General features: G+C 50.6%; 2 protein-coding genes across 4 annotated transcripts in view; one reads left to right on the forward strand and one right to left on the reverse strand.

Annotated features, from left to right (window-relative positions):
- Positions 1-12,922, forward strand: part of PBDC1 (polysaccharide biosynthesis domain containing 1) — a 53,682-nt gene extending 40,760 nt beyond the window's left edge. The window contains exons 1-6 of one of the 2 annotated variants that reach the window (XM_039522585.1): positions 4,526-4,637; positions 8,827-8,892; positions 10,031-10,090; positions 11,364-11,504; positions 12,121-12,232; positions 12,524-12,922. In XM_039522585.1, coding sequence (XP_039378519.1) covers positions 4,605-4,637; positions 8,827-8,892; positions 10,031-10,090; positions 11,364-11,504; positions 12,121-12,232; positions 12,524-12,645 — 534 coding nt within the window. In that variant the 5' untranslated portion in view covers positions 4,526-4,604 and the 3' untranslated portion in view covers positions 12,646-12,922. Of the gene's footprint in view, positions 1-4,525; positions 4,638-8,826; positions 8,893-10,030; positions 10,091-11,363; positions 11,505-12,120; positions 12,233-12,523 lie in introns of those variants that run through there. The other variant, XM_039522586.1, reaches the window with a different exon arrangement.
- A 576-nt stretch (positions 12,923-13,498) lies between these two features.
- Positions 13,499-25,901, reverse strand: part of XPO7 (exportin 7) — an 83,227-nt gene continuing 70,824 nt past the window's right edge. For both annotated transcript variants that reach the window (XM_039522579.1, XM_039522580.1), the window contains exons 21-29: positions 25,397-25,485; positions 24,318-24,425; positions 22,925-23,007; positions 22,026-22,240; positions 20,111-20,249; positions 18,440-18,600; positions 16,521-16,619; positions 16,054-16,181; positions 13,499-15,032 (exon numbers count right to left, since the gene is read on the reverse strand). In XM_039522579.1, the coding sequence (XP_039378513.1) occupies positions 14,939-15,032; positions 16,054-16,181; positions 16,521-16,619; positions 18,440-18,600; positions 20,111-20,249; positions 22,026-22,240; positions 22,925-23,007; positions 24,318-24,425; positions 25,397-25,485 (1,116 nt within the window). In that variant the 3' untranslated portion in view covers positions 13,499-14,938. The remainder of the gene's footprint in view (positions 15,033-16,053; positions 16,182-16,520; positions 16,620-18,439; positions 18,601-20,110; positions 20,250-22,025; positions 22,241-22,924; positions 23,008-24,317; positions 24,426-25,396; positions 25,486-25,901) is intronic.

The raw sequence follows: 25,901 nt of genomic DNA on the forward strand, positions 1-25,901 counted from the left end.
TCAGCCCTGTAAGCTGATCTTCATGTGAGCAAGAGTCTGTTTGTGTGGAGAAGTTTGCAAGTTCCAGGCCAGTAAATCTGTTCTTTCCTCATTTAGAACATGAGCCCAGAATCTGATATGCAGATAGTCAGAGGGACTCTAGGCTGTTTGTACTGTTGTGATCTTTGTAGTCTAGTAGTTATGATGTTGGACTAGAAGACTTGAGTTCTAATCCTGACTCTGGTGCTGTGTGAGCTTAGGTAAGTCACTTTTTGTCTCTCCTACCAGTTGCCTGTCTTGTTTATTTAGAGTCTGAGCTCTTCAGGGCAGGAACTGTTTCATACAAAGCATTTATACAGCCGCAAGCATAATGATCTGGGTTGGAGCCCCTAAGCCCCACTGTAAAACAAGTAACAGGTGACAATAATACAAATGAGACTGTAAGGTCACTGAGTCAGGGGCTGTTTTTATTTTTATTGAGTGGCACCAAACAACACATAGGAATAATAATAATTGTTTATAAAAGGATCCTGTTGTGTGACTGTTTTTCCTGTTAGTTTCTACTATTTGTCAACCTGCTTGGAAGCTGGAAAATAACAGTTCGCTCCCTTGCTGGCTTTGCTCTGCGCATGGACCTGTCACCGATTTTTATTTCCTTAAGCATGTGGCTGACTGTATTTAGGGCAATTTTATTTAATTAAAAAACCTCACCAGATGCTGTGTCCAAGAGTTTGGTCAAAACAGCGCCTGATGGGAGCTACACTTCTGATCTGAGCAAAGCCCTAGGAACAGGGTGACCGTATTTCCCCAAGTGAAATGTGACTGGCTGGCCTGAGGGACTCCCCACTCCCTTATCATAGAATCATTGAATGTCAGGGTTGGAAGGGACCTCAGGAGGTCATCTAGTCCAACCCCCTGCTTATAGTCCATTCATCCAGCCCATACTTCTTTAACTTGCCAGCAAGAATACTGTGGGAGACGGTATCAAAAGCTTTGCTAAAATCAAGGAATAACATGTCCACTGCTTTCCCCTCATCCACAGAACCAGCTATCTCGTCATAGAAGGCAATCAGGTTGGTCAGGCATGACCTGCCCTTGGTGAATCCATGCTGACTGTTCCTGATCACTTTCCTCTCCTCTAAGTGCTTCAGAATTGATTCCTTGAGGACCTGCTCCATGATTTTTCCAGGGACTGAGGTAAGGCTGACTGGCCTGTAGTTCCCCGGATCCTCCTTCTTCCCTTTTTTAAAGATGGGCACTACAGTAGCCTTTTTCCAGTCATCTGGGACCTCCCCCGATCGCCAAGAGTTTTCAGAGATAATGACCAATGGCTCTGCAATCACATCTGCCAACTGCTTTAGCACCGTTGGATGTAGTGCATCCAGCCCCATGGACTTGTGCTCGTCCAGTTTTTCTAAATAGTCCTGAACCACTTCTTTCTCCACAGAGGGATGGTCACCTCCTCCCCATGCTGTGCTCCCCAGTGCAGCAGTCTGGGAGCTTACCTTGTTCGTGAAGACAGAGGCAAAAAAAGCATTGAGTACATTAGCTTTTTCCACATCCTCTGTCACTAGGTTGCTTCTCCCATTCAGTAAGGGGCCCACACTTTCCTTGACTTTCTTCTTGTTGCTAACATACCTGAAGAAACCCTTCTTGTTACTCTTAACATCTCTTGCTAGCTGCAACTCCAAGTGTCATTTGGCCTTCCTGATTTCACTCCTGCATGCCTGAGCAATATTTTTTACTCCTCCCTGGTCATTTGTCCAATCTTCCACTTTTTGTAAGCTTCTTTTTTGCATTTAAGATCAGCAAGGATTTCACTGTTAAGCCAAACTGCCATATTTACTATTCTTTCTGCACGTTGGGATGGTTTGTTCCTGCAACCTTAATAAGGAGTCTTTAAAATACAGCCAGCTCTCCTGGACTCCTTTCCCCCTCATGTTATTCTCCCAGGGGATCCTGCCCATCAGTTCCCTGAAGGAGTCAAAGTCTGCTTTTCTGAAATCCAGGGTCCATATTCTGCTGCTCTCCTTTCTTCCTTGTGTCAGGATCCTGAACTCGACCATCTCATGGTCACTGCCTCCCAGGTTCCCATCCACTTTTGCTTCCCCTACTAATTCTTCCTGGTTTGTGAGCAGCAGGTCAAAAGAGCTCTGCCCCTAGTTGGTTCCTCCAGCACTTGCACCAGGAAATTGTCCCCTACACTTTCCAAAAACTTCCTGGATTGTCTCTGCACCGCTGTATTGCTCTCCCAGCAGATATCAGGGTGATTAAAGTCTCCCATGAGAACCAGGGCCTGCGATCTAGTAACTTCTGCTAGTTGCCGGAAGAAAGCCTCGTCTACCTCATCCCCCTGGTCTGGTGGTCTAAAGCAGACTCCCACTACAACATCACTCTTGTTGCTCACATTTCTAAACTTAATCTAGAGACTCTCAGGTTTTTCTGCAGTTTCATACTGGAGCTCTGAGCAGTCGTCATACTCCTCTCTTACACACAATGCAACTCCCCCACCTTTTCTGCCCTGCCTGTCCTTCCTGAACAGTTTATATCCATCCATGACAGTACTCCAGTCAGGTGAGTTATCCCACCAAGTCTCTGTTATTCCAATCGCATCATAGTTCCTTGACTGTGCCAGGACTTGTAGTTCTCCCTGCTTGTTTCCCAGGCTTCTTTCATTTGTGTATAGGCACTTAAGATAACTCACTTCTCCCTCCACCCCCTGCACAGGGCTGGCCCCAGGGGACCCCACCATGACGCCGCTCACCCAAGACCCCCCCTGAATGTTCTTCCATGCCCCCCTATCGGGGACGCCCAGAACAGGGCTTAAAAAGAGGACTGTCCCAGCCAAAACAGGACATATGGTCATCACCCTGCCTAGGAATAGGGTTTGGTATGGGAATTGCTTGCACAGAACCAGCATAGCTTTGTATAGTGTGGTTACAGAGATAGCATGGGAATTATGACATACTTGATTTTTGTAGGTCCCACAAAAACAATGTCTGTTGGGCAGTGCTTAATTTGTAATGAAATAGCTGCTGGGGCTCAAGCAAGCTTTTTTTACTTTTATAACTGACGCAGCAAGCCGTGGTGCCGGGGCTCCGAACTGCTAAGCTTTAGAGGTGCCGGGGCTCCGAACTGCCGAGCTTTAGAGGTGCCGGGGCTGTGGACTGCCAAGATTTAGCAGGGCCGCCCAGAGGATTCAGGGGGTCTGGGGTCTTCGGCGGCGGGGGGCCCCTGCTTTGGCGGCAATTCAGCGGCGGGGGGTCCTTCCACTCCGGGACCCACCGCCGAAGTGCCCCAAAGACCCGCGGCGGGGGTCCCCCACCGCCGAATTACCACCGAAGTGGGGGCCCCCCGCCGCCGAAGTGCTGGGTCTTCGGCGGTAATTCGGCGGCCGGGGGTCCTTCCGCCCTGGGGCAGAAGGACCGCCTGCCACCAAAGACCCGGAGTGGAAGAAGCTCCGGGGGCCTGGGCCCCGTGAGAGTTTTCCGGGGCCTGGGCCCTGCAAGAGTTTTCCAGGGCCCCCGGAGTGAGTGAAGGACCCCGTTCCAGGGGCCCTGAAAAACTCTCGTGGGGGCCCCTGCGGGGCCTGGGTCCTGGGCCAAATTGCCCCACTTGCCCCCCCCCCTCTGGGCAGCCCTGAGCTTTAGAGGTGCCAGGGCTGCGGACTGCCAAGCTTTAGAGGTGCTGGGGCTTGGCATGTCCTGGCACAAATTAAGCACTGCTGTTGGGAGCCTTTGCTATGCTTCCTTTTGGTTAGTTCTCGGCAGCAGAGGGGAACACAAGGGAATATTCTTTGCCCATAAAAATTTGAGAAGCTTGTGGAATTTGGGCCTTAATTTTGACAGCATATGGCTCTGTAATTTGCAAAAGGCCCAGCCACATTAGGGAAGAAATACTGGCTTTGTAGTTTACCGGTATCTCTGTATGAGAGAGCCCAGCTCACGGATGCATGATCTCCTTTTGCAATTAAAAGGAAGTCATTGCAATTAATACAATTGCAGGTATTGAGAGTCAGGTGTAGCCCACCTGGTACAGGCCAGCGTTTGGGGATCAGAAGTATTGGGATAGAAAACAAACTAGGTTTGAAGAGGTGCTGTGGCTAGTGCACTGGCTTAGGATTTAAGAGAGCCAAGTTCTCGACCAGCCTCTGAGGCTGGGTAACTTTGGGCAAGTCAATTCTCAGCCCTTTGTCTCAGTTTCCCCATCTGTAAAATGGGGATAATGGGACAGCCTCCTTTGTGAAGTGCTCTCAGCCTGACTGCTGAAAAATGCTACCCACCAGCTGGGTGCTATTATTCTTATTCAGGTGGGAGAGGGACCCTGGTGTCCTGCGGGGAGGTTCCTGGGATTTGGCGGCACTGGGACCTTGATGTCTTAGGGACAGGGTGGAGGGGACCAGGCTGTGATGCCCCGGAGCTGCCGCCAGGGGGCGCCGCGATGTCGCGCAGGCATTGGCCCAGCAAGAAGCGCATCAGGCACCACCCCTCCTGCGCATGCGCCATTCCCCGTAAGGCTTCGACTTCTCCGAGCGCGGCTGGGCGCATGCTCAGTGACCACACTGGCTGGGCAGCTTCCGCTGTGGGCGGAAGGGGAACGATGGAGGGTCAGAGGTCACAGGCAGCATGGCCGCTGCTGGGGGTGGCCTGGGAGCCCTGGTAAGGAAAAGTGGGTCCCAGAGCTCCGGGGGGTGGGGTCGAGCTCCAGGAAGGGGCGGTGTTGGGGGAAGGTTTGAGGGGGTCGAGCTCCAGACAGGGGCGGTGTTGGGGAGGTTTGAGGGGGTCGAGCTCCAGGCAGGGGCGGTGTTGGGGAAGGTTTGGGGTGTCGAGCTCCAGGCAGGGGCGGTGTTGGGGGAAGGTTTGGGAGGGGTCGAGCTCCAGGCAGGGGCGGTGTTGGGGAAGGTTTGAGGGGTGTCGAGCTCCAGGCAGGGGCGGTGTTGGGGAAGGTTTGAGGGTGTCGAGCTCCAGGCAGGGGCGGTGTTGGGGAAGGTTGGGGGGGTCGAGCTCAGGCAGGGGCGGTGTTGGGGAAGGTTTGAGGGGGTGTCGAGCTCCAGGCAGGGGCGGTGTTGGGGAAGGTTGGGGGTCGAGCTCCAGGCAGGGGCGGTGTTGGGAAGGTTTGAGGGGTCGAGCTCCAGGCAGGGGTGGTGTTGGGGAAGGTTTGAGGGGTCGAGCTCCAGGCAGGGGCGGTGTTGGGGAAGGTTGGGGGTCGAGCTCCAGGCAGGGGCGGTGTTGGGGAAAGGTTGGGGGGTCAGGCTCCAGGCAGGGTGGTGTTGGGGAAGGTTTGAGGGGGTCGAGCTCCAGGCAGGGGCGGTGTTGGGGAAGGTTTGGGCGGGGTCGAGCTCCAGGCAGGGGCGGTGTTGGGGAAGGTTGGGGGTCGAGCTCCAGGCAGGGGCGGTGTTGGGGAAGGTTTGAGGGGGTCGAGCTCCAGGCAGGGGCGGTGTTGGGGAAGGTTTGAGGGGGTCGAGCTCCAGGCAGGGCGGTGTTGGGAAGGTTTGAGGGGTCGAGCTCCAGGCAGGGGCGGTGTTGGGGAAGGTTTGAGGGGGTCGAGCTCAGGCAGGGGCGGTGTTGGGGAAGGTTTGGGGTCGAGCTCCAGGCAGGCGGTGTTGGGGAAGGTTTGAGGGGGTCGAGCTCCAGGCAGGGGCGGTGTTGGGGGAAGGTTTGAGGGGGTCAGGCTCCAGGCAGGGGCGGTGTTGGGGAAGGTTTGAGGGGTCGAGCTCCAGGCAGGGGCGGTGTTGGGGAAGGTTTGAGGGGGTCGAGCTCCAGGCAGGGGCGGTGTTGGGGAAGGTTTGAGGGGGTCGAGCTCCAGGCAGGGGCGGTGTTGGGGAAGGTTTGGGGGGTCGAGCTCAGGCAGGGCGGTGTTGGGGAAGGTTTGAGGGGGTCGAGCTCCAGGCAGGGGCGGTGTTGGGGAAGGTTTGAGGGGGTCGAGCACCAGGCAGGGGCGGTTTTGGGGGAAGTTTTGAGGGGGGGTTCGAGCACCAGGCAGGGGCGGTGTTGGGGGAAGGTTTGGGGTCGAGCTCAGGCAGGGGCGGTGTTGGGGAAGGTTTGAGGGGTCGAGCTCCAGGCAGGGGCGGTGTTGGGGAAGGTTTGAGGGGTCGAGCTCCAGGCAGGGGCGGTGTTGGGGAAGGTTTGGGGTCGAGCTCCAGGCAGGGGCGGTGTTGGGGAAGGTTTGAGGGGGTCGAGCTCCAGGCAGGGGCAGTGTTGGGGAAGGTTTGAGGGGTCGAGCTCCAGGCAGGGGCGGTGTTGGGGAAGGTTTGGGGTCGAGCTCCAGGCAGGGGCGGTGTTGGGGAAGGTTTGAGGGGGTCGAGCTCCAGGCAGGGGCGGTGTTGGGGAAGGTTTGAGGGGGGTCGAGCTCCAGGCAGGGGCGGTGTTGGGAAGGTTTGGGGTCGAGCTCCAGGCAGGGGCGGTGTTGGGGAAGGTTTGGGGGTCGAGCTCCAGGCAGGGGCGGTGTTGGGGAAGGTTTGGGGGGTCGAGCTCCAGGCAGGGGCGGTGTTGGGAAGGTTTGGGGGTCGAGCTCCAGGCAGGGGCGGTGTTGGGGAAGGTTTGAGGGGGTCGAGCTCCAGGCAGGGGCGGTGTTGGGGAAGGTTTGGGGGTCGAGCTCCAGGCAGGGGCGGTGTTGGGGAAGGTTTGGGGTGTCGAGCTCCAGGCAGGGCGGTGTTGGGGAAGGTTTGAGGGGTCGAGCTCCAGGCAGGGCGGTGTTGGGGAAGGTTTGAGGGGTCGAGCTCCAGGCAGGGGCGGTGTTGGGGAAGGTTTGGGAGGGGTCGAGCTCCAGGCAGGGGCGGTGTTGGGGAAGGTTTGAGGTGGGGTCGAGCTCAGGCAGGGGCGGTGTTGGGGAAGGTTTGAGGGGGTCGAGCTCCAGGCAGGGGCGGTGTTGGGGAAGGTTTGAGGGGGTCGAGCTCCAGGCAGGGGCGGTGTTGGGGAAGGTTTGGGGGTCGAGCTCCAGGCAGGGGCGGTGTTGGGAAGGTTTGGGGGGGTCGAGCTCCAGGCAGGGCGGTGTTGGGGAAGGTTTGGGGGTCGAGCTCAGGCAGGGGCGGTGTTGGGGAAGGTTTGAGGGGTCGAGCTCAGGCAGGCGGTGTTGGGGAAGGTTTGAGGGGTCGAGCTCCAGGCAGGCGGTGTTGGGGAAGGTTTGAGGGTCGAGCTCCAGGCAGGGGCGGTGTTGGGGAAGGTTTGAGGGGGGTCGAGCTCCAGGCAGGGGCGGTGTTGGGGAAGGTTTGGGGGTCGAGCTCCAGGCAGGGGCGGTGTTGGGAAGGTTTGGGGGGTCGAGCTCAGGCAGGGGCGGTGTTGGGGAAGGTTTGAGGGGTCGAGCTCCAGGCAGGGGCGGTGTTGGGAAGGTTTGAGGGGGGTCGAGCTCCAGGCAGGGGCGGTGTTGGGAAGGTTTGAGGGGGTCGAGCTCCAGGCAGGGGCGGTGTTGGGGAAGGTTTGGGGTCGAGCTCCAGGCAGGGGCGGTGTTGGGGAAGGTTTGGGGGGTCGAGCTCCAGGCAGGGGCGGTGTTGGGGAAGGTTTGGGGGTCGAGCTCCAGGCAGGGGCGGTGTTGGGGAAGGTTTGGGGTGTCGAGCTCCAGGCAGGGGCGGTGTTGGGGGAAGGTTTGGGGGTCGAGCTCCAGGCAGGGGCGGTGTTGGGGAAGGTTTGAGGGGGTCGAGCTCCAGGCAGGGCGGTGTTGGGGAAGGTTTGGGGGTCGAGCTCAGGCAGGGCGGTGTTGGGGAAGGTTTGGGGGTCGAGCAGGCAGGCGGTGTTGGGGAAGGTTTCCAGGCAGGGGCGTGTTGGGGAAGGTTTGAGGGTCGAGCTCCAGGCAGGGGCGGTGTTGGGGAAGGTTTGAGGGGTCGAGCTCCAGGCAGGCGGTGTTGGAAGGTTTGGGAGTCGAGCTCAGGCAGGGCGGTGTTGGGGAAGGTTTGAGGGGGTCGAGCTCCAGGCAGGGGCGGTGTTGGGGGAAGGTTTGAGGGGGGGGTCGAGCTCCAGGCAGGGGCGGTGTTGGGGGAAGGTTGGGGGGGGGGGGGGTCGAGCTCCAGGCAGGGCGGTGTTGGGGAAGGGGTTTGGGGTGGTGTTGGGAAGGTTTGGGGGTGGTTTGTGGCAGGGTGGTGTTGGGGAAGGTTAGTATGCCAAGTCAGGGAGAAGCCCTGGGGATGGATTTACAGTCCTGGTGATTATGAAGCCCTTGAAAGGAGGGAGACATAGTCCTGGTTTTGGGGGTGCATGGGGCCGGTCTGCAGGGACTGCAGAGCCCTTGGAAGTAGGGATCATGGTGAAACAAAGTATGGGGGGATAGAACCCTTGGAAGGGCAGAACAGAGGGTGTGATGCCTCACAGGAGCACCTGGAGGGGAGTTGTGTCCTAGGATGCTGTCCTTACATCACATCCCTGTTTGCTGCCTCCCAAAGGCAGAAATTTTCTCTGTAGGTGAATTTTCATTGTGTCTAACTGGGGCTGAGCCCCACGGTGTCCTGTAACCCCTCAGGCACTAGAAAGGAGAGCATAATGTGTACCTCCATCTGCCCCCCTCCCTCTGTGATGTCACCCAGCCATAGGACATAGACTAGCCTTGCATGTATGTGTGGGTCTTGGGGAGCTGCTCTTTGTAGTGAGGAGTAAAAGGGTCTCTGCACATTCAGGGGTGCATGCCCTGTACAATTGCTCTTTGCTGTTATGTTACAACCCTTTGTGAATTATAAACTCTTCAGATTCTGTACAGTCTTCTGCACCCTGACATGCTCGTTTGACTCCTTCAGGGTATAAATTTGCCATTTGGTTGTGCTGATTTGTTTCAATACAACTCAAACCCGCCCCACGTTTTCTTTAGTTCTCTGTGTGGTTCCAGTTGTGGCTCTAATAGCAGCCTTCTCTGTTTCATGTGCAGGGAGCCGGTGAAGCCATGGCAGCAGCCCATGCGTTGTCCCTGCCGGCTGAAGCCTATGGCAATGATGTGAGTATCCCCAGAAAGGTCAGAGAGAGCACTGGTGAGGGACTAATAGGGCCGTCTTTCTGCGGGTCCAAGAAAAGTGTTGAATAGGAGCAGCACTTAGTTGTTACATCATGAAACTGAGACCTCAGGGGGTATTTGACCTCAGAGTTGTTCCGAGCTGTTGCCTGAAAGTGCGTACTCCAGGTTTTTTAGACTTCCCAGTCCTTGTTTTGGTGCTATCTCAAATACAAAGAATCCCAGAGCTTGGCAGTGTGTTTGGTGGGTAGACAGGGGAACGCTTGCACTGTCAATGCCCATTTGGATATACACAGTATTTCAGTCTCCAAAGCTGGACACTTCTCACCAGTGCTGCATTCACCAGACCCCATCCCCTGTCCTATTTGTTAGTCGTGTCCCATCTAAATCCCAACATGAATAACTACGGTCTGCCTCTACTACAAATTTAACCATGTTGAAATATGGTTGTGAAACACAGAGGTGGCTAAAACCTGGTATAAAGTAGCTTATTCTTGCCTGGGTGGACAAGAAAAAACTGCTACCCATGTTAGGGAAATATGTTTTAGCCTAGATGTGTCTGCTTATAACATTGTTCTCTAACCCAGTTATAACGTAGTCCTTGTAGGCAAGGGCGGGGGGGTGGGGGACGGGACACATTCAGACATGATTTGGGCTGAAACATGTAAACGTTCCATTTTTGTAATGTAGATGGGGCTTGGGTTTCCCTATGGTTTCATTTGTCTGTATTCTTTTCCACTTCCTGTCTGTCTGACAATACTGTACAACTACCGTGCTTCCATGTTCCACCCGGAGGTGGTTGCATTTCAGTGATGAGAAAATGTAAGTGATGTGTAGTTTGAGTTGCATCTTAAATTGATAAGGCACTTTAGCATGAAAGCAGCCCTAGAATGTCAGTGAATTGTATCTCCTCAGACTGATGCTACTCTTGCAGCTTTCTTCATATGCTCACAAGCCTTTCCCTGTTTTAGACCAGAAGTGGAAAAGAACATAGACATGAAACCGTAGTGGAAACCTAAGCCCTAGCAGTGTTACAAAAACAACTGCAAATGCTTAGGTAATGGACACAGAGCCGGGTCAGCATTTAATGTGATGTTACAGCTTTTTCTCTCTCTCTCTGCAGCCCAATATTGAAATGATCTGGGCCATGAAGGCATATCAGCACGCTGAAGTCTATTTTAATGTAAGTCCCTGGAGAATTGCTTCTCAAGCTTTTTATTTTATTTTAATAAAAATAACCCACTGATATTATCCTTGTAATAAGTCACTACCCAGCTGGTATATTTCAGTCTCTCTGGAGAGGCGCCTCAGACTAAAATAGCAGAAGGGGGCTCAAGGTCAGGATTGAGGGGCTTTAGCACAGCTGTGTGTGGGGAGCCCAGGGTTGGAATAGCAAGGAGTTCTGTAGACACCGGAAGCAAGTTCGGTTCTAGTCACTGAGTTCCCATTTCCATGGGCACTGGAAATGAAGACTGAGATGTGGTAATTTTGTGAATGTGACTTGGTCAGTGAGGGGAAGGGATTGTGTATTGGCTTGTAAGATTTTTTCCTTATGAATGTATTGATCTAATGAGGGGGCTTGGGGAAAGCAACACTATGTATAGATAAGCAACCTCTTAATAAACACTGGGTGAGGGGAACTACAGGACCCACTCCAAACTGAAGTTGGGTAGTGCTGAGCACTGAAGAGGAAAGGGCTGTAAATAGTTAAAGTGATGGGTTCTTTAAAAAAGGGAGTGATCAAAGGACTGGGTAAGATTACAGGGACCGAGCCTAAAGCAGGGGAGAGTGGTCAGTCGCTCTAACATGGACAGGTCCAGGTCAGATGAAGCTTTTGCCTTCCCCAGCTCTGGGGAATGGCAAGTCTCAGCGTCAGACTGAACATGCATATAGACTGCTGATTGTTTTAAAATCACTTGAACCATTTGCAGCCCTTCCCATTTTAGCTCTCAGCAGTTTGCTCTGAAATGCTTCTGTGCTAAAAAAATACTTTGCTTGAAGCAAGCTGCTTGGTTACTGGACATCACTGTTACTGCTCCTGGAGGGAACAGAATTGCGGGGTATGGACCTAAGTCAGGCCTGCAGAGGTAATCGCTGTTGACATGTGGGGGACTGTAGCCCAGGGCCCAGTCTGAGAAAGTGAACCACTATGAGGTGACAGCATGGGACACAGAGCTGTAACTGATAGACAGTCTGGGCCAAACTTTGGAAAAGTGCCCAGAACTGAGGCCAGATTGTCAGGTGAAGGGTTTTTGTTAAGAGCTGGTAACACCTGCTTTGAGATAGGTGTCACTGTCTGGTGGTGGTTCATGATGGGGAGGGAGTGGTAACTCAGTTACCACTGTGTTTAAAAGCCCTATGTATTTTTCCTCTCATTCAGCATGAATGCTGTGGTGACCCACCCCTCTGCTGCTTGCCTTATCTCATTTAATCTGATTCTCATGTTTCCTTTATAGCTTATTTCTTCTGTTGACCCCAAGTTCCTGAAACTTACAAAAGTCGATGACCAGATCTATGCTGAGTTTAGGAAAAGCTTTGGTGACCTCAGGATCGATGTGCTTGACCCAGAGGAGCTCAAATCGGAACCAGCCAAAGCGGTCAGTGCTTTGTGTATCATCACCCTTTGGGACTCAAACTGCTCATGAGATACTGGTGAGCTTCTGGGTCTGAGTGGTTGTGAGGGGGAAGGTCCCCTCTCAGTGGAGAGCATTTGTCTGGCCAGAGGGCGACTGGCTAGTGGTATTGAACTCAAGAGTAAAACAAAAGGTAAAGTGCTTTCCATAGCTGCCAAATATTTCAAGTCCAGTCTCCTGTTGGGTGTTGCTTTCTGGCTGTTGTGTATTGCATGCAACAAGCTTGCTAGTCTCTTGCACAGGTGCTCCCTGTTACCCATCCTTTTGAGGGCCCTTGGTTAGTCTGCCTATACCCTACTGTGTCGTAGATGTGTACCCATAGATCTCTCGCTCCCAGCTGGGCTTGCACTATTCAGAGAGACTTTCCCAAACTGTAGCCCCCTGCAATCCACCCCTAGTCATTGAGGAAGCATGGAGATCATCCCTTGGGCAGGACGCCTCTGCTCACTCTAGCTGAGTCGAGTGGCTTTGCCCCTACAGGGGAGCTCCCCACGCCATTGTAGGAAGGTGGCAGGGAGACTAGAGGACACAGTTTATCTGCCTCCCAGGAAGAAGGCTGAAAGCTCTTTGCTCTCTCCAGAAATGGCGCCCGTTCTGTATGCAGTTTGATGGGGTAGTTGAAGACTTCAACTATGGCACCTTGCTCCGTCTGGACTGTACTAAGGACTACACGGAAGAGAACACAATATTTGGTGAGTAAGCACCTGCGTACACCCTCTTCTCAGACCTGGGCAGTTTAGACATTGAGGTTTGCTTGGTGCTGAAACTGCTCTGTGCCAGGGAGCCTGCCCACCCCCAGAGCTTTTGGCTGGATCAGGCTCTCTGGCTGCATCCACAGTCCCTGCTATAGTGCTGGGAAATCCTAGCTTCCAGACTTCTGGGTCAGAAGCCCTGGTGTCTCGAATAAAGCTTATATTCGAGTAAGTCTCTGCTTCTTTGTGGATGCTGGGGTCTGTTAGGTAAACTTCTTTTTTCCCTTTCAGTCACCAGGATCCAGTTCTTTGCTATTGAAACAGCACGTAACAGAGAGGGGTATAACAATGCTGTTTACAGCCATGCCATGGAAAAAAAGTCTGTTGCTCCAGAGAGAGGAATATCTGCATGAGGACAGGGATGGAAATACTTTATCACTTTACTAGCCACACATGGAGATGGACAGGAAAGGTGAGGAGGAAGAGTCCCTGGTGCCAGGAGCATTCCTATAACTTGTTTAAAGTGGACTCTTACCCAGGGATGTGTGGTGGAGGGATAAAGAACAAAGCAAGACTCCAGGCCTGGACAACTTGGCTTCAATGTGAGAATTTGTTTGCGGTGCTCTTATGGCAGCCTTTTTGCCATGTTAACTACCAAGCACCCTGTAAATAAATGTTTGTGTTCTGTAATGGCTTAATTCGGCATGAATGCAGTGTGGGAATCTAGCAGAGCGAGACTATCTGCTATATGTAAGTTCTGATGGAACTGCAAGCTATTTTACAGGATAAAATACTGACGAGCTTATATCCAGCTTATAATGGCAAAACCAAATGAATGAGCTCTTACCTTCATCTCTATTAGATAGCTGTCATTAGCTTTAACAAGTGCCTGAATGAGTTTAGGGCACAAAGGGCAGGTTTCACAGATTGAAGACCAGATACTAGCCCACAGTTGACTTGATGTGGAACACTCCTCCCCTGAGAGTGGCAGCATGAAGTACAACAGAAGATTGTGTATTGTATAATGGCTGCTAGTCTCACCTTGGCTGTGGCAGGCCCTGCTCCATCTAACAGATAGGCTAAAAATCATACGTTTTATTTAAAAAGTGGAACTAAACCAATGGCTGAAAAGCTGTTAAAATACCTCAATCCCTGGCTGGCAGATCAGATTGAGGGACAGTCATTCTCTAATAGCAGCTCCCTTCAGGGGAGAGTATAGGTGATGATCTGTACACAGCAGTCAAGATCCAAAAAGACACTACTCAGTAGAAACCATTGAAGTTTATTTGCAGTCACAATGCTTACACTGTATGCAGCAAACACCCTTACAAGTCAACCAGCAATCTGCTCACACAAAAAAGGACCCAACACACAATCGCCAGAGGAAAGAACAAAAAAAAAATTGAGTGGGTGGTGTCAGGGAAGAGAAATTGAAATAAAACCTAAGGACAGTGTCGGTGGGTTAGAGCTGAGCTAGAGATGCACACGACTAGCAGCAACAATAGTGGAAAAGTACAAGGCAAACAGGTTGTCCCCTCCCCCCCCCTTAACTTTCTTCTGTAAGTAAATTTTATATCCAAAACATTTAATATGGTGGTTTAGAAAAATGGATTTGTTTTAAGGGGGATGTTAGGTACTTCATGCTATGCAGACCTTGTTATTAAGAACCCTCCATGGTGGTAGATTCAACACAAAAATCCTACGTTCTTGGCTGTGCCATACATTCAGGAGTGCACTACCTTAAGGGAAGACGCTGCAGTTCTTTTGCTCAGTGGGAGCGCACTCATGTCTTTTAACAAAGGGCTGTGATTTTTTACAAGTATTATGGACAAGCTCAACCTTTAGAGGGCTCTTGTTCCACCTGCACTTTCAGCTTTACAGAAGGGGAAACAGGGACAATTTACAATTAAAAGGAAAACATGTTGTGGGGCTTCTGGGAACAGGCAGGGGGAGAAGCATCCCAACCCCCACATTGAGTGGCAAGGGCCCTAAGCTGAATGACAACCGGACAGCATCTACTGTTAGAGGGGAGACACCCATGGGCTAGCACAGCTGGATGATCATACAGCATGGCTTAGAGTTCCTAATAACAAGGGGGAAACGGTAACAGGAAGTTGTGATTTAAAGGGGCTTATAAGAAAAAATATACATTTGGAATTTTACATTTTTTTTTGCTTCTCTCTACACTTGTCACTAAATATATCTCTGCACTTTCACACCCCCTTGCCTAGGAAAGCTTCAGGCCAGCATGAGACACACCTTCCTCACTCACATACACAACCCTCACTTCAGCATTGGTGCACTAGACTCTGTAAAAATTTCAATCATACTTTTTTTTTTTAAACTGAGTCAATATAAACCTTGTTCAAAATGTTATGAAAAAATGTACATGTTTATACAAGGCAGGCTGCAGCAGAGTGCTAGGGTTCCACCCAGACATTCTGGTAGGGAGATGCTGGATTCTCACCCCTGGGCTATGCCCCTCCACCCCCTCCCAAGGAAACAGAAGCACCCTGCCCTGGTGAGTTAACGCTGCTCCTGTTCCCTCCTCCCTTGGACATGGAGTGCCACCAAACAGCACCGCAGTCCAACCCTAGGGAAGAGCAGGGATCAGAAACGCCCTCTTATCTTTCCATCGGAAATGTTAACCCCTCTGGTCCAGGCCAAAGAGATGCTGCTCTGTACAGGTGGAGTCAGGGGAAGGTGTCAGCTCATCATGTCATTGCTGTTCACGCCGTAGGTGGAGTTCTTCATAGAGTCGTTTACCTCTCGTCGGAACGCAGACAGGTTCTGAGTGAACCTACAGGGAACACAGACCAGCATGCTAGAGCAGGAGGCCTTGTGGGCAGCTTGCCAGCACTTAGAAGGGCTAGATGACACTTGCTCTCCCCTTTAAAACTTTGCTGGAGCCTCCTGGCTATAGCAAACTCCCAGCCTATAATGCTAATTCTGGGACAAAGATGGAGCAGTGCATGCTGGGATCCGTAGTGTCTGATCATGCATGAAGCAGGAGAGTAGCTACAGGCTACTGCAGAAGGCCTTGGGCTATAGGACTGCATTTTGGCCACTCAGATGCATCAGGCTCAGCATTTCCACTGAAGGGTATCTGGTCAGGGACCTTTCAGGTCAGGTAGTGTTGGCCCTGCAGGTTTCGGTGAATAGTGAGAAGGCAGCAGAGGAGCAGTGAATACATCAGCCAGTGCGACTACCCAGCCATTCCCTCCACAACCGGGCACGAGTATCTAATCGGCAGCGCAAACACAGAGGGGCCTGCCAGTTGGAACCACATACAGGAGAAGATGCTATAGAGGTGGTTTTCGGTGAGGGAAAGGAAAGGGTCAGCAGCTCTTTGCCCCTGCTCCCATTCCACTGAGCAGCTGCATAGGTTAAGATCCTGCACCCCTGCTTTCTGCATGTGAGATGCAGGGGGACACTGCAGCTTGTAGGAAGCTGTCATGCCTGAGTGCAAGAGTGAAAGGGGAGCCAGGGACAGCTCCATTATTCCTGCACATCAGCACTAGGAAGCCAGTTTGCCTTTGGAACAATTCTAACAGATACACAATGTGTCACACCCACCTTAGTGCCATATAGCTCCTGGGCAGGTGCTCAGGCTTTTAGGCCCTGGGAGCTGGTGTTACTCCCAGGAGATGCAGCACTTGGCCCCCTGTGCACAAATGCCTGATATGTCCGTGGTGTTGTGGGGGCCTTGCCACATGGAGCAGGTTCACTAACCCTGCAGTGCCACCCCTTGAGGGGAGCTGTCAGCCGCACTGCTTGGTCATGAACCAGGTTCTTTGGCCAAGGGATTTTTCCATACTGACCTGTCTCTATTCTTGGTTAGCAGGTTGCGTTCAATGCCTTCCATGAGGTTCTCGAAGCAGAGGTGCATTGCCTGTTGCTTCTCAGGGGGCTGGCTGTTCACTATACTGTTCCGTAAGTCAGAGAAATACTGGGAGGAGACAAGAGAAGGAAGATCAGCCTTCAGAGAGTGCTGAATGGCACCAGCTCATCTCGTCTGGGCAGGGCAGAGAGCGCATTGTATATTTTGGATAGATTCTAGGAATTGGGAAAATGAGCAGGCCACAGGACTTAGAATTAATCATGGCGCAGGCAAGTGCCATGCAAGCTTCCCCGCTCAATCCACAGCCATGCCAGGCCTGGCTCCCCACACCCCAGCTCTGCCTGAGTACCCCTTGTTCATTTGTAGGATACGAGACTGGGCTCAAGTCCTTGGGTCACTCCTGATTAAAGTCAGCTTAACCCAGCCAGAGGGGTTGGGCCTGCCTACCTTTTCGTTGAGCAATATCAAGCCTAGCAGAGGTCGAGACATGGACCACTGATTCCTGCAGTCCTCAAAGATGATGATATTCAACACAGTTGACAGCATCTGGAAAGACAGAGGGAGGTCCGCAGAGTTAGGCAGTTCCTTCAAACCCATCTCTTGCCCTGGGAGCATGTCAGTATTTACCATCCCATCCCATCCCCCTCCTGTGCCATTAGAGCTGACTGTGTGTTACCAATAGCCTACTCTCTTCTCAGGTGACCCTTATTTGAAACCCAGGTTTGCCTCTGTCTCCCACTAGTCCTGGGTGGTCTCACTTTCATTACTTTAACTGGAGGTCAGAAGCTGACCCCAGATGTTGAGGCTATAGAGATTAACCCCACTCTGCGCAGAGCTTCCTGGACTATTGACATGTCCCTTATTTGAGCCTCAGCAGGTTGCCTCTTAATGCTGCAATAGGCAGTAGTATCAGGAGAGACCATGGATGCTCCCAACAGATTACAATGAACACCTATGTAGGAATGTGTGCAGCAGCTAAAAGCCAGTTGGGGCTCCATGGCAGAAACTCCCTCTATTGTCCCAAAGGGATCCCTGTCTAGGAACCACCTCAAACTAGATACATGCAAGACCCGAAATGGAGTGCATGCAAGTGAGCACGCCCTTCAATCCATTGGAAAGCCTCTTTTCCACACTCTGTCTTCCCCTCCATGGTCTTCCAGGCCAAGTCAGAACTAGACTCAAAGGTAAGCCCAAGGTCTTAACATTGTTGGTTCACACAAGCAGTTTCCAGTCTTTTCCTGTGTCAGACTAAGGCTCTAGTTCATGCTGTAGCAACTTCCTCTAACCAAACACAAACCCTGCTCCTTTTTTCAACCAGATCTGCCAGGAGGGGGCAGCATGAGAGCAGGACAAGTGTTTCACCAAAAGGGGTGAACGAACAGATCCCAGTAATGGAACCTCTGGTGAAAGGGGCAGCCCCAGCAGATATGCTGCAATACACCTGGCAGATTAACTGAATGACAGAGAGAGGAAGTCAGTCTACAAGTGAGCTGGGATTGATTCAGGCAAGGAAAAGGACTATTGGACTGGTTTTACAACTCGTATTACAGATCTTACACTCTATATTCACGACCAGCAAAGGAAACTGGCCAGTTCTGTGTTCACCATGGGTTCTGGGAAGAGCGGTAAGGGGAAGATGACAGAAGTGCTAACACGACTGCAGGAACAAAACCAGATTAAATTTATCCTGCAGAGGTGATTATGAACTGCAGCAGAATGGCACCAAGGTATTGTTTGCTGTACAAGGTAATAAACACAGCTTGAGTAGATAAAGCAAAAGGCTCAAGGCAGAGTGTTGATCCCCACGGGGAGAACCTGGTCACTGCCTCATTAAGCAGCAGGACTGTGCTGTTTCTGTTCTGTTGTGAACACTTCTATAGCCTCCTGACGCTTTCTAGCCTCTTTTGAATTGGCTCTTGTGTTAAAATAGTGTAAAGAGATTACATGCTCGCTGCTGGCAGATATTTTCTGGTTTCAGCTTTACTAGCTACCAGTAAGTCCCACAACATAAGCTATACCTACTGGGGTATTTTTTAAATTATATTTAAAAACTTTAGAAGGTTTTGGCTATTTTTTTTTTTTCAAATTTAAGTTTAAAAACAGTGCATCCAACGCATGGTGGGAAGGCACAACCTGCTGATTCCTAAGATTACGCCAACCCCAGCTGGCTTCTGGTAAGTCCCTTAGCCCCTCTGGACTTCAGCTATAGAGTCGGGGAAGCAGTGCTGGGGACTGAGAATTAGCGACAGAGAGAAGATGAAAAGCACAGATAAGAGTCCAGCATAATCCCGTCTTTGACCACCAGATGGGGACAGCACACTGCAACAAGCAGCATAGCCCCCTTACTGGTCCCCTTCCCTCTTTACCTGTTGAATCATCTCTGGGTGCTGCTGCATGATGTGCAGGAACCGATCACTCTCCTGGGTCAGGGGAGTGGTCCTCTTCTTGGTGCTGCGGGACAGCTGCTTGAAGAGATATGTGACAATGTGGTCCAAACAGGAACAGCAGCCCGTGCAAACCATGGTGTCTATGAGGATAAGAAAAAGGGAATAGAGAGTGGGACAACACGAGCATTTCCCTCCATGAGACACAGCTGGGAAAGACTCACCCTAACAAGCCCATCGCCACCTGGCCAGCCCTTCTCCCCTCTGAGGCCTACCAAATTTATCCTAAACCAGCCAGCAGCAGCCAGGTTGACACCCTAATGATTCTCCAGTGTGCAAGCCCACAGTAACTGGAGGTGAAGCAACATGGTACCCTGCATTAGCTCACTGTGCCCTGTTCATGTGTGCAGGACACGGGAAGGCATTAGTGTTCACTTGTGTTTGCATGTAGCTAGGGTAACTCAGCACAGCTTCTCAGTTTGTCATGTAACCAGCAGATGTCTGGCATGTGATGCTCTCAGCTGCCTGCGATCACAGTCAGGGTTGTGGGAACTGCAGTGCCTTTTTAGGAAGGCTAAGCACATTAAAACTTCCTCTGTTGTATATAAGCAGCTATTTCCCTTTAACAGGCTCCTTTGGAGGGAGCAGACACCATTGGTGCAGGGGTCATTTTTGTTGGGCCCACAACATAGTAGTTTAAAATGTTGTTATGAAGGTAAATCTTGGTACCACACATCCATGTGGGTACAGTCACCATTAGCAATATAAAACTAGACACACCAAGACAGGCATCTAACTTCCCAAAGTAACCACATGATCTTACTGATGTCCTCCCGGTCCATCATCACCACGTGTCATGTTAGGTGTGACCATAGGGCCGGTAATGGGAAACTCATTGCAGTAAGTGCTATTCCTGCCCATGTGTGTTGGCTGGGAAGGGTCCTGAGGTCACAAGTTATTTGGGACTATCTTGTGTGTAGAGCACCAGGAATACTCACTGAGCTAAAGTAACACTCAGCCTGTTCATCTACAGAGCTCCATTTTTCACAGCTAGATTTTTCTATTACGTTACCCACTGCTCTATTGCAAATTTAAGGGATTAAACAGAATTCCCCTTCCATATGGGGCATTAATTTAGGGAGGATTGCCATGCACTGTAGAGTTCAGAGTTGTCGTCCTCATTTGCTCCTCCATGGACTCATTTCAGCCATCTTTATAGACCACGGGTCTCTTTTCTTCCCTGGTCTGGGACACTGGGTGCAATTCCTGGCTCTACCTTCTTAGGTAAGTCACTTAAGCTCTCTGTGCTTCAGTTCCCCAGTTCTAAAATGGGGACAAAACAAGCTCTATAATCTCTTGTCTATTTAAATTGTTAGTTCCTTGAGGGGTGTGTGTGTGTGGTGTGGTGTGTACGTACACACGTACATACGTACAGTGCCAGGCTGAGGGCAGCCATCTCTGGTGGCCTCTAGGTACTACCATAGACAAAAAAAGGTGTGCCATGAAAATTAAACAAACTCCCCCCAATCGACATCATAAATAGTTCTCAACTCTAGTTCGTTAATGGTTTAAATTTATACTAAAATCCTTAATCTTCTCCTCATTCCCAAAAGAGCCCATTGCATGTACCCCCAAAAGAATATAGATGGTTACCTAGTGCAGTCAGACCTTCTGAAATGGAAGAAAGAATATACATGATTACATGGGGCTCTAGACTGGCTATAAAGTTCATGTGGTCCTGCGTAAGAACTTCCAGTAAGGAATAGTATGACTGGCTGAGTTTGGGGTAATCCTGCAGAGAGAGAAAGAGAGAGAAAGAAGGAAGAGATTTTAGGGTCTAATGGTTAATTTAGAATCAAGCACAGGATTTCCTGCAGAGCAGAGCAAGTCTAATCACATCCCTTTCAACCCACTTTTCAACCAATTGGAAGCTGCTCATTGAGAGAGTCTACTTGACTAATGCTTATGAAACACTCCCCATGGACAACTTGTGTGCTACATTTACATTTTTTAGATCACTTTTATGTGCTCAGTGTCACAAAACATTATCCAGCCACCTTTCCTTCATTAGTGTAATACTGGAATATCTTTTCCATCCAGTTTTTGGCTTGGTGGCTTAGTCAGCTAACTCCAGTGCTGGACGTGCTCTGATGGGTGAGTGGCAACCTATCAGACAAAGAGCCCCCTGTGTGAGCCCTTGGGGCACTAGGGTCAGGTTCTGCCATGGTAGGAAGTCTAGTGAGATAATGATGCAAACTCTCACCAACCCTGCAGAGATTCTGGCCAAGCATGTCAGCACAGGCCGGCAGTGGGCAGAGAATACTGTACTGCAGGCTTGTATAGAAGACAGATGTCAGGCTGGCCTCTAACAAGACTGTGTTGATTGCTGATGTGCTGAGAGCTCTGCCCACAGTCTCACAAGGTGAGGAAACGTCTCCATTTGCATGAAGTGTTTTTCAGAGAAGGAAGGGATTATTTGGGTCGATGAGAGAAGGGAAGAGAGGAGCTGCAGCACAACGCATAAGCCGTAGGTAAATGGGGTTGTGAGGAGGAATGGGGCTGTTTTCAGACAGGACTCCGGGCATGCAGCAGACTGTGCTGAATATGCAGTAGTTCTGTCTCGCCCAGAATCCCAGGTAGGCAGGACCCCGTGGGAAAGGCACAAGCTCACTCATGTGTACGGTTCCACTATTCCTTTAAAAGCCACTGTTTAATTTCCCACCCTGCACTCTTCACCTTTTTAATAGTGCTTCCCTTCAAGGCAGATCTTACTGCAACTTGGAGTCTGAGCAGTTCTGCTGTAGAACAGAGACAGATGATATGCAATGGATACCAGCCCGTCAGAATCCCCTGCACTTGTGCCAGCTCATACAAGGCTGCACTGCCTGCTTTTCAGGAGCAGAGGGAGAGCGTAGCATGTACTGGGACCTGGCAGGATTGGCTGGAGCTGGGGCAGATGGGAGGGAAATTAGAGACATTTGGAAAAGGGGAAGACCGCCTAGAAGGCTGTAGCTGCCCTGTTGTTGAATTAACTCTTTAAAGCTCAGCAACTCGGGCTCAGTATTAGTGCTAATGGCACTTGGCATTAGAAAATCCGTTCAACGAACACCAAAGGTCCAATGTCTCCCTTACTACAGTCCAGCTAGGTTTGTAACTCTGGTCTCCAAATATGTTATTGCAAGCAGCAGCATACAGGGAGGGGACAGGACAAGTACAACTCCTGTCAGAGGGAGGAGTAGCCTTCTAAGCAGCAAGACATGAAGAATTACTTCACAGGAACACACACACTGGCACTATATCGAAGTCATGGCGTTTTCATTGCTGAGTTTGGCACATCTAATTGTGTGGGCCTTTGGGCATGAAGCACCGAACATGGCCTACAATTGCCCTTTGGAGAGAGAAAAGCAGATGTTCCAGCAGAAGTACGTATATCAACATCCTAGCTAAGTCTGCGACACAGGTATGGGTGTCGGTCGGAATCAGCACACAGGGAATGGGTGCTCTGCAGTTGGCACATAGCTCGTGATTAGATGAGATCTAGTGGTTAATCACAGGTGTGTTGGCTTACCAGAAGATCGCTGTGCGGGATGGAGAGCAAGAGCTTAATAAAGGTTTGCAAGGCATTGTCGAGTGCATCGTCCCCGTACAGACGGAAGACACCAAAGTTGACGTAGCTGCCGCTTAGCGCAGCCTTCAGCATAGAGAAGCAGATGGAAATCCCCTTGAGCTTCAAGGCATAGACTTGATCCTTTGGGACCTCCCCTAGCGTTAGGATACGATTTCCTGCACAAGCACAGAAGGAGACTCAGTATCCCAGCACTGTTTCCAGCCCCAATCTCAGCGTGTTGCTCAGTGTGGGGAAAAAGCAGCAAAGCTGTCTGAATGACCATGGAGAAAATGGACACTTGGTGCTGAATCTCTGGGCCGGTTTCATGAGCAAAGCTTACAGCAACCACTTGTCCTGTTCTACGATGTGATACATCTCAACAGGAACTGGTTAGTAGCAGGGCTCTTTACCTACACACTACGCTGTTAGAGCCCATGAGAGAATTGGTCTGCCTGGCTGAACGCAAGCATGTGGCTTTGCTGATGGAACAGGGCAGTGTTAATGGCTTCCCTTAGTGGTAGGATCCAGTCCCAAAGTAACCCCCAACTCCATACAGAAAGGCATTTGGCTCATGTGGAGCTCAGCACAGCTGCTGCTTGGTCTCCACCAGAAGAGCCATGAGCTACTCTGTCCTTCTCTCAATCCCATGCAAAATCCCTGTCTGTTTGGCATCAGGTCTCGGAGAGAATCCTCCCCCTTTATACAAGCAAGGCCAGTAAGAACTTGGCAAGGTACTTCACCCTGCATCCCACCCCCGTCTCCTCCTCAAAACCCCAGGCAGCACTGACCAGGGCACCAGCCCCTGCTCACCAAGAGACCAGCAGTCAGGAGCTAAGTCAGGGCAGACGCTGGGGACTCACCATATGTAGTTATCATTTTACTAGTTTCCCGGAAGAGCAGGATGCCATTTGGTGAGGACACATCAAACTGCAGCCTTTGGGACCTAGAAGGGAGAACAGAACAAAGTAAATACACAGCTGCTCACACAGGTGTGCAAAGGAGAAAGGAGTGACCATCGGCCCTGCTGATCTACATTGTGGCATCCTTGATCTTAGAACCATTTGTGGGAGGTCAGAAGCAGTTGCCCCAGTCTGGTAATAATAATGGCACTATCTAAGCCAGACAACTCAGAGAAGGAGACAAGAGAGCTGCTGTCTCCAAAGACAAGGCCCGTGTTTCACATGGTTTGAGAATATTAAGATTCACACATGCCAGAAATCCCACCTCAGCAATAACTGCTATGTTACTGTCACCGAAACCCAAGAAACATCTTGGTAGGCAGCCTTCCAGCAAGGTCTGGCAGTGCTGTGACTAACGCCTAGCCATACTGCGATGTAGGCACTTAGCAATTAGGTAGTTTGCTTCCCTACAGATGAATACATTTTCAAGTTTAAGTGTAGTAAGGGAATCTTTTTTCTAGCCTACACCTCAACAAATAAGGGGGAGATTCAATAGCTTTGAGAACTTCAGTAACTCAGCCAGAGGTTATGGGCCTACTACATGAGTGGGTGGGCAGGGTTCTGTAGCCTGAAATGTGCAGATGATCATGATGGTTCCTTCTGGCCTTAGTCTATGAGGGTTTGTCCTTTCACAAATATATCTTGTGTCTGGTCAACAGCACAACAATATGGATCCTCAAGAGCAATAAAACCCTGTGTCTGTTCAAGTCTAATTTCCTTCTTGCATGGCTATAACAACGCTTAGCAGTGCTCTCGCGTACAGAGTTCTGTTCACCTGGCAGTACTCCAGAGCTAAAGGTTGGGCAATCTTTCACTCACATGTTAGGCAGCTTCCCAATTATCTGAACAGTGGCAGAGATATATCTGTCTGCTAGCAAAAAGAACCACTAGTCATCTGACCACCAGATGGAGCAGCACTCATTTTAACTGCATGTTTTTAAATTAATGTAAATTTCTCAGCTGTTATGGCAATGGGCCCAGAAACAGGTACTCCAATAAACAAACACTGATTTCTGATCTAGTCTCTCCACACATTCTCTCCCATTAAGAGCTTACAGAAGGACAGCACTTTGGTTTAACTGGGTCATGACGCAGGATTAATATGTGAACTATTATATTTGCTTCCCTACTGAGAGAATGGCTGCTTTTTTCGCTGGCAACTTGCAAAGCATAAACAGAGGGAAATGGAAGAGACATGGCTTGGCAGCAGAGAACATTATCAAGCCCCAAACTAATGGGTGACAGAGTGAAGAGACAGGAATTACCATTTGCTTTTGGATGTTGAGTCTCATACCTGTTATGCACCAACTCTGCCATCAGTTTGAGCACAGGTGTAGTGCAGGCTGGGTCGTGGTACCACAATTCAATCGCCCGCTGTAGAATTGGCATGTAGGACGGATAGCTGCAACTCAGAAGCTAAGGAACTTTGTTGTTTAATTATGAAGAAAAGGTCAGCAGTTTAAACTCAAGTCAAAGGTCTTGCCTTGCCTTTGGAGAGAGGCTCTCTTCCTCCTGGCCTCTCTCTGGGCACTAAACACAACCAATGGTGCTGGCCGGGGCTTACTCTCCTGGAGAAGAGTCATTTGTTTCCATTTAAACCATCATTTGGCTGGTAATATTTATCTACACAGTACAATAACTGCAATCCATGGCTGAAAAATCTCGGGGCAAAGGGAGATAATGGGGTATCTCTACGCCGGCATCCACTGCTGCCAAAGCCAGCCATGATCGTTTTACGTTCACCTTTTCCAAGCAGCCTGCCCTGTGTTATGGGCATGTGGCCTCCACCAGGCAGAAGACTATAGACAACACCTGGAGTCCACAGGTGTTGCTCCTTAATCAGCCTTATTTGGGGGTCACCAAGGTGAACAGGCTACTTCCCAACTACTGCCAGCCCTAGGGAGCAAGAGATGTAGGGTGGCATTTTCAGAGGAGCCTAAAGGAGTTAAAACCCAGGGGAATTTGGGTGCCTAAAGCCTTTAGGCCCATTTGGAATTCAACCCTAAACCTTAGAACTGATTTCTAATCTCCTTTGTGGCAGAATGTAATACAAAACCACAGGCAGGGCTCCCGAAAGGAGTTTTTTCTTAAAGCTTGAGAGAGATCCACCAGGAGCTGCAAATTCTCTTGACTGGAAAGAGGAGAACTACAAACGAAGAGTTAACTGAATACAAAATTAACTGGGTGCTCAAGGGGTTCAAATCCTGCATCTTGGCAGGGGACTAGACTAGATGACCCTTATCGTCCCTTCTTGCCCTATTGTTCTGGGAGCAACAGCCCTGAACCACAGATCCCTCGATTCTAATGTACGGGCGGCTAATGCCTTTAGTCTTCAGTTCTGTTGTGGCCAGTGGGATTTTAGGGTGAGGATACATCCACTCAAAGAGCATCATAAAGCTGGTCTTGGCATTGAAGGCAAAGGCTATTCCCCTCAGGTCTCTCACAAGGCCGACCAAGGTCCTCTGAATTGGGAAGGGAGAGACACATTACATGTTGAGTGACATACTTCCTGACATTTCCCTCTCCCGGCCTCCACTAGCCCGCCGCCCTTTCAACCAAGAGCAATGGGGTGTTTCTTTGGTGGCCTCCAGTCTCAAAAATTGGACACTCCTTCTCCTTGAGCAACAGGAATGCACCCAAGTTAAGCCAAGGCAGAGAGGATACTGAGAGGTGTCACTGGTTAAAGCTGCGCACTGTGTTTGAGCTACCCTGGGTGAATGAGACACCTCCCTTCCCCAAATGCCTGGACCCCTTCTACCAATCATTTGCCCTGTCTCTAAGAGATCAGGATCTCCCTGATCTTGGCTACCACCTTCCAAACATTGGGAGTAAAGCACTAAAAAGGAAGTTTTGATTAAGTCATGGATGACAAGGCCCC

The sequence above is a fragment of the Mauremys reevesii genome, linkage group 2 (genome assembly GCF_016161935.1).
Source record: "Mauremys reevesii isolate NIE-2019 linkage group 2, ASM1616193v1, whole genome shotgun sequence".
NCBI classification, from domain to species: domain Eukaryota; kingdom Metazoa; phylum Chordata; order Testudines; family Geoemydidae; genus Mauremys; species Mauremys reevesii.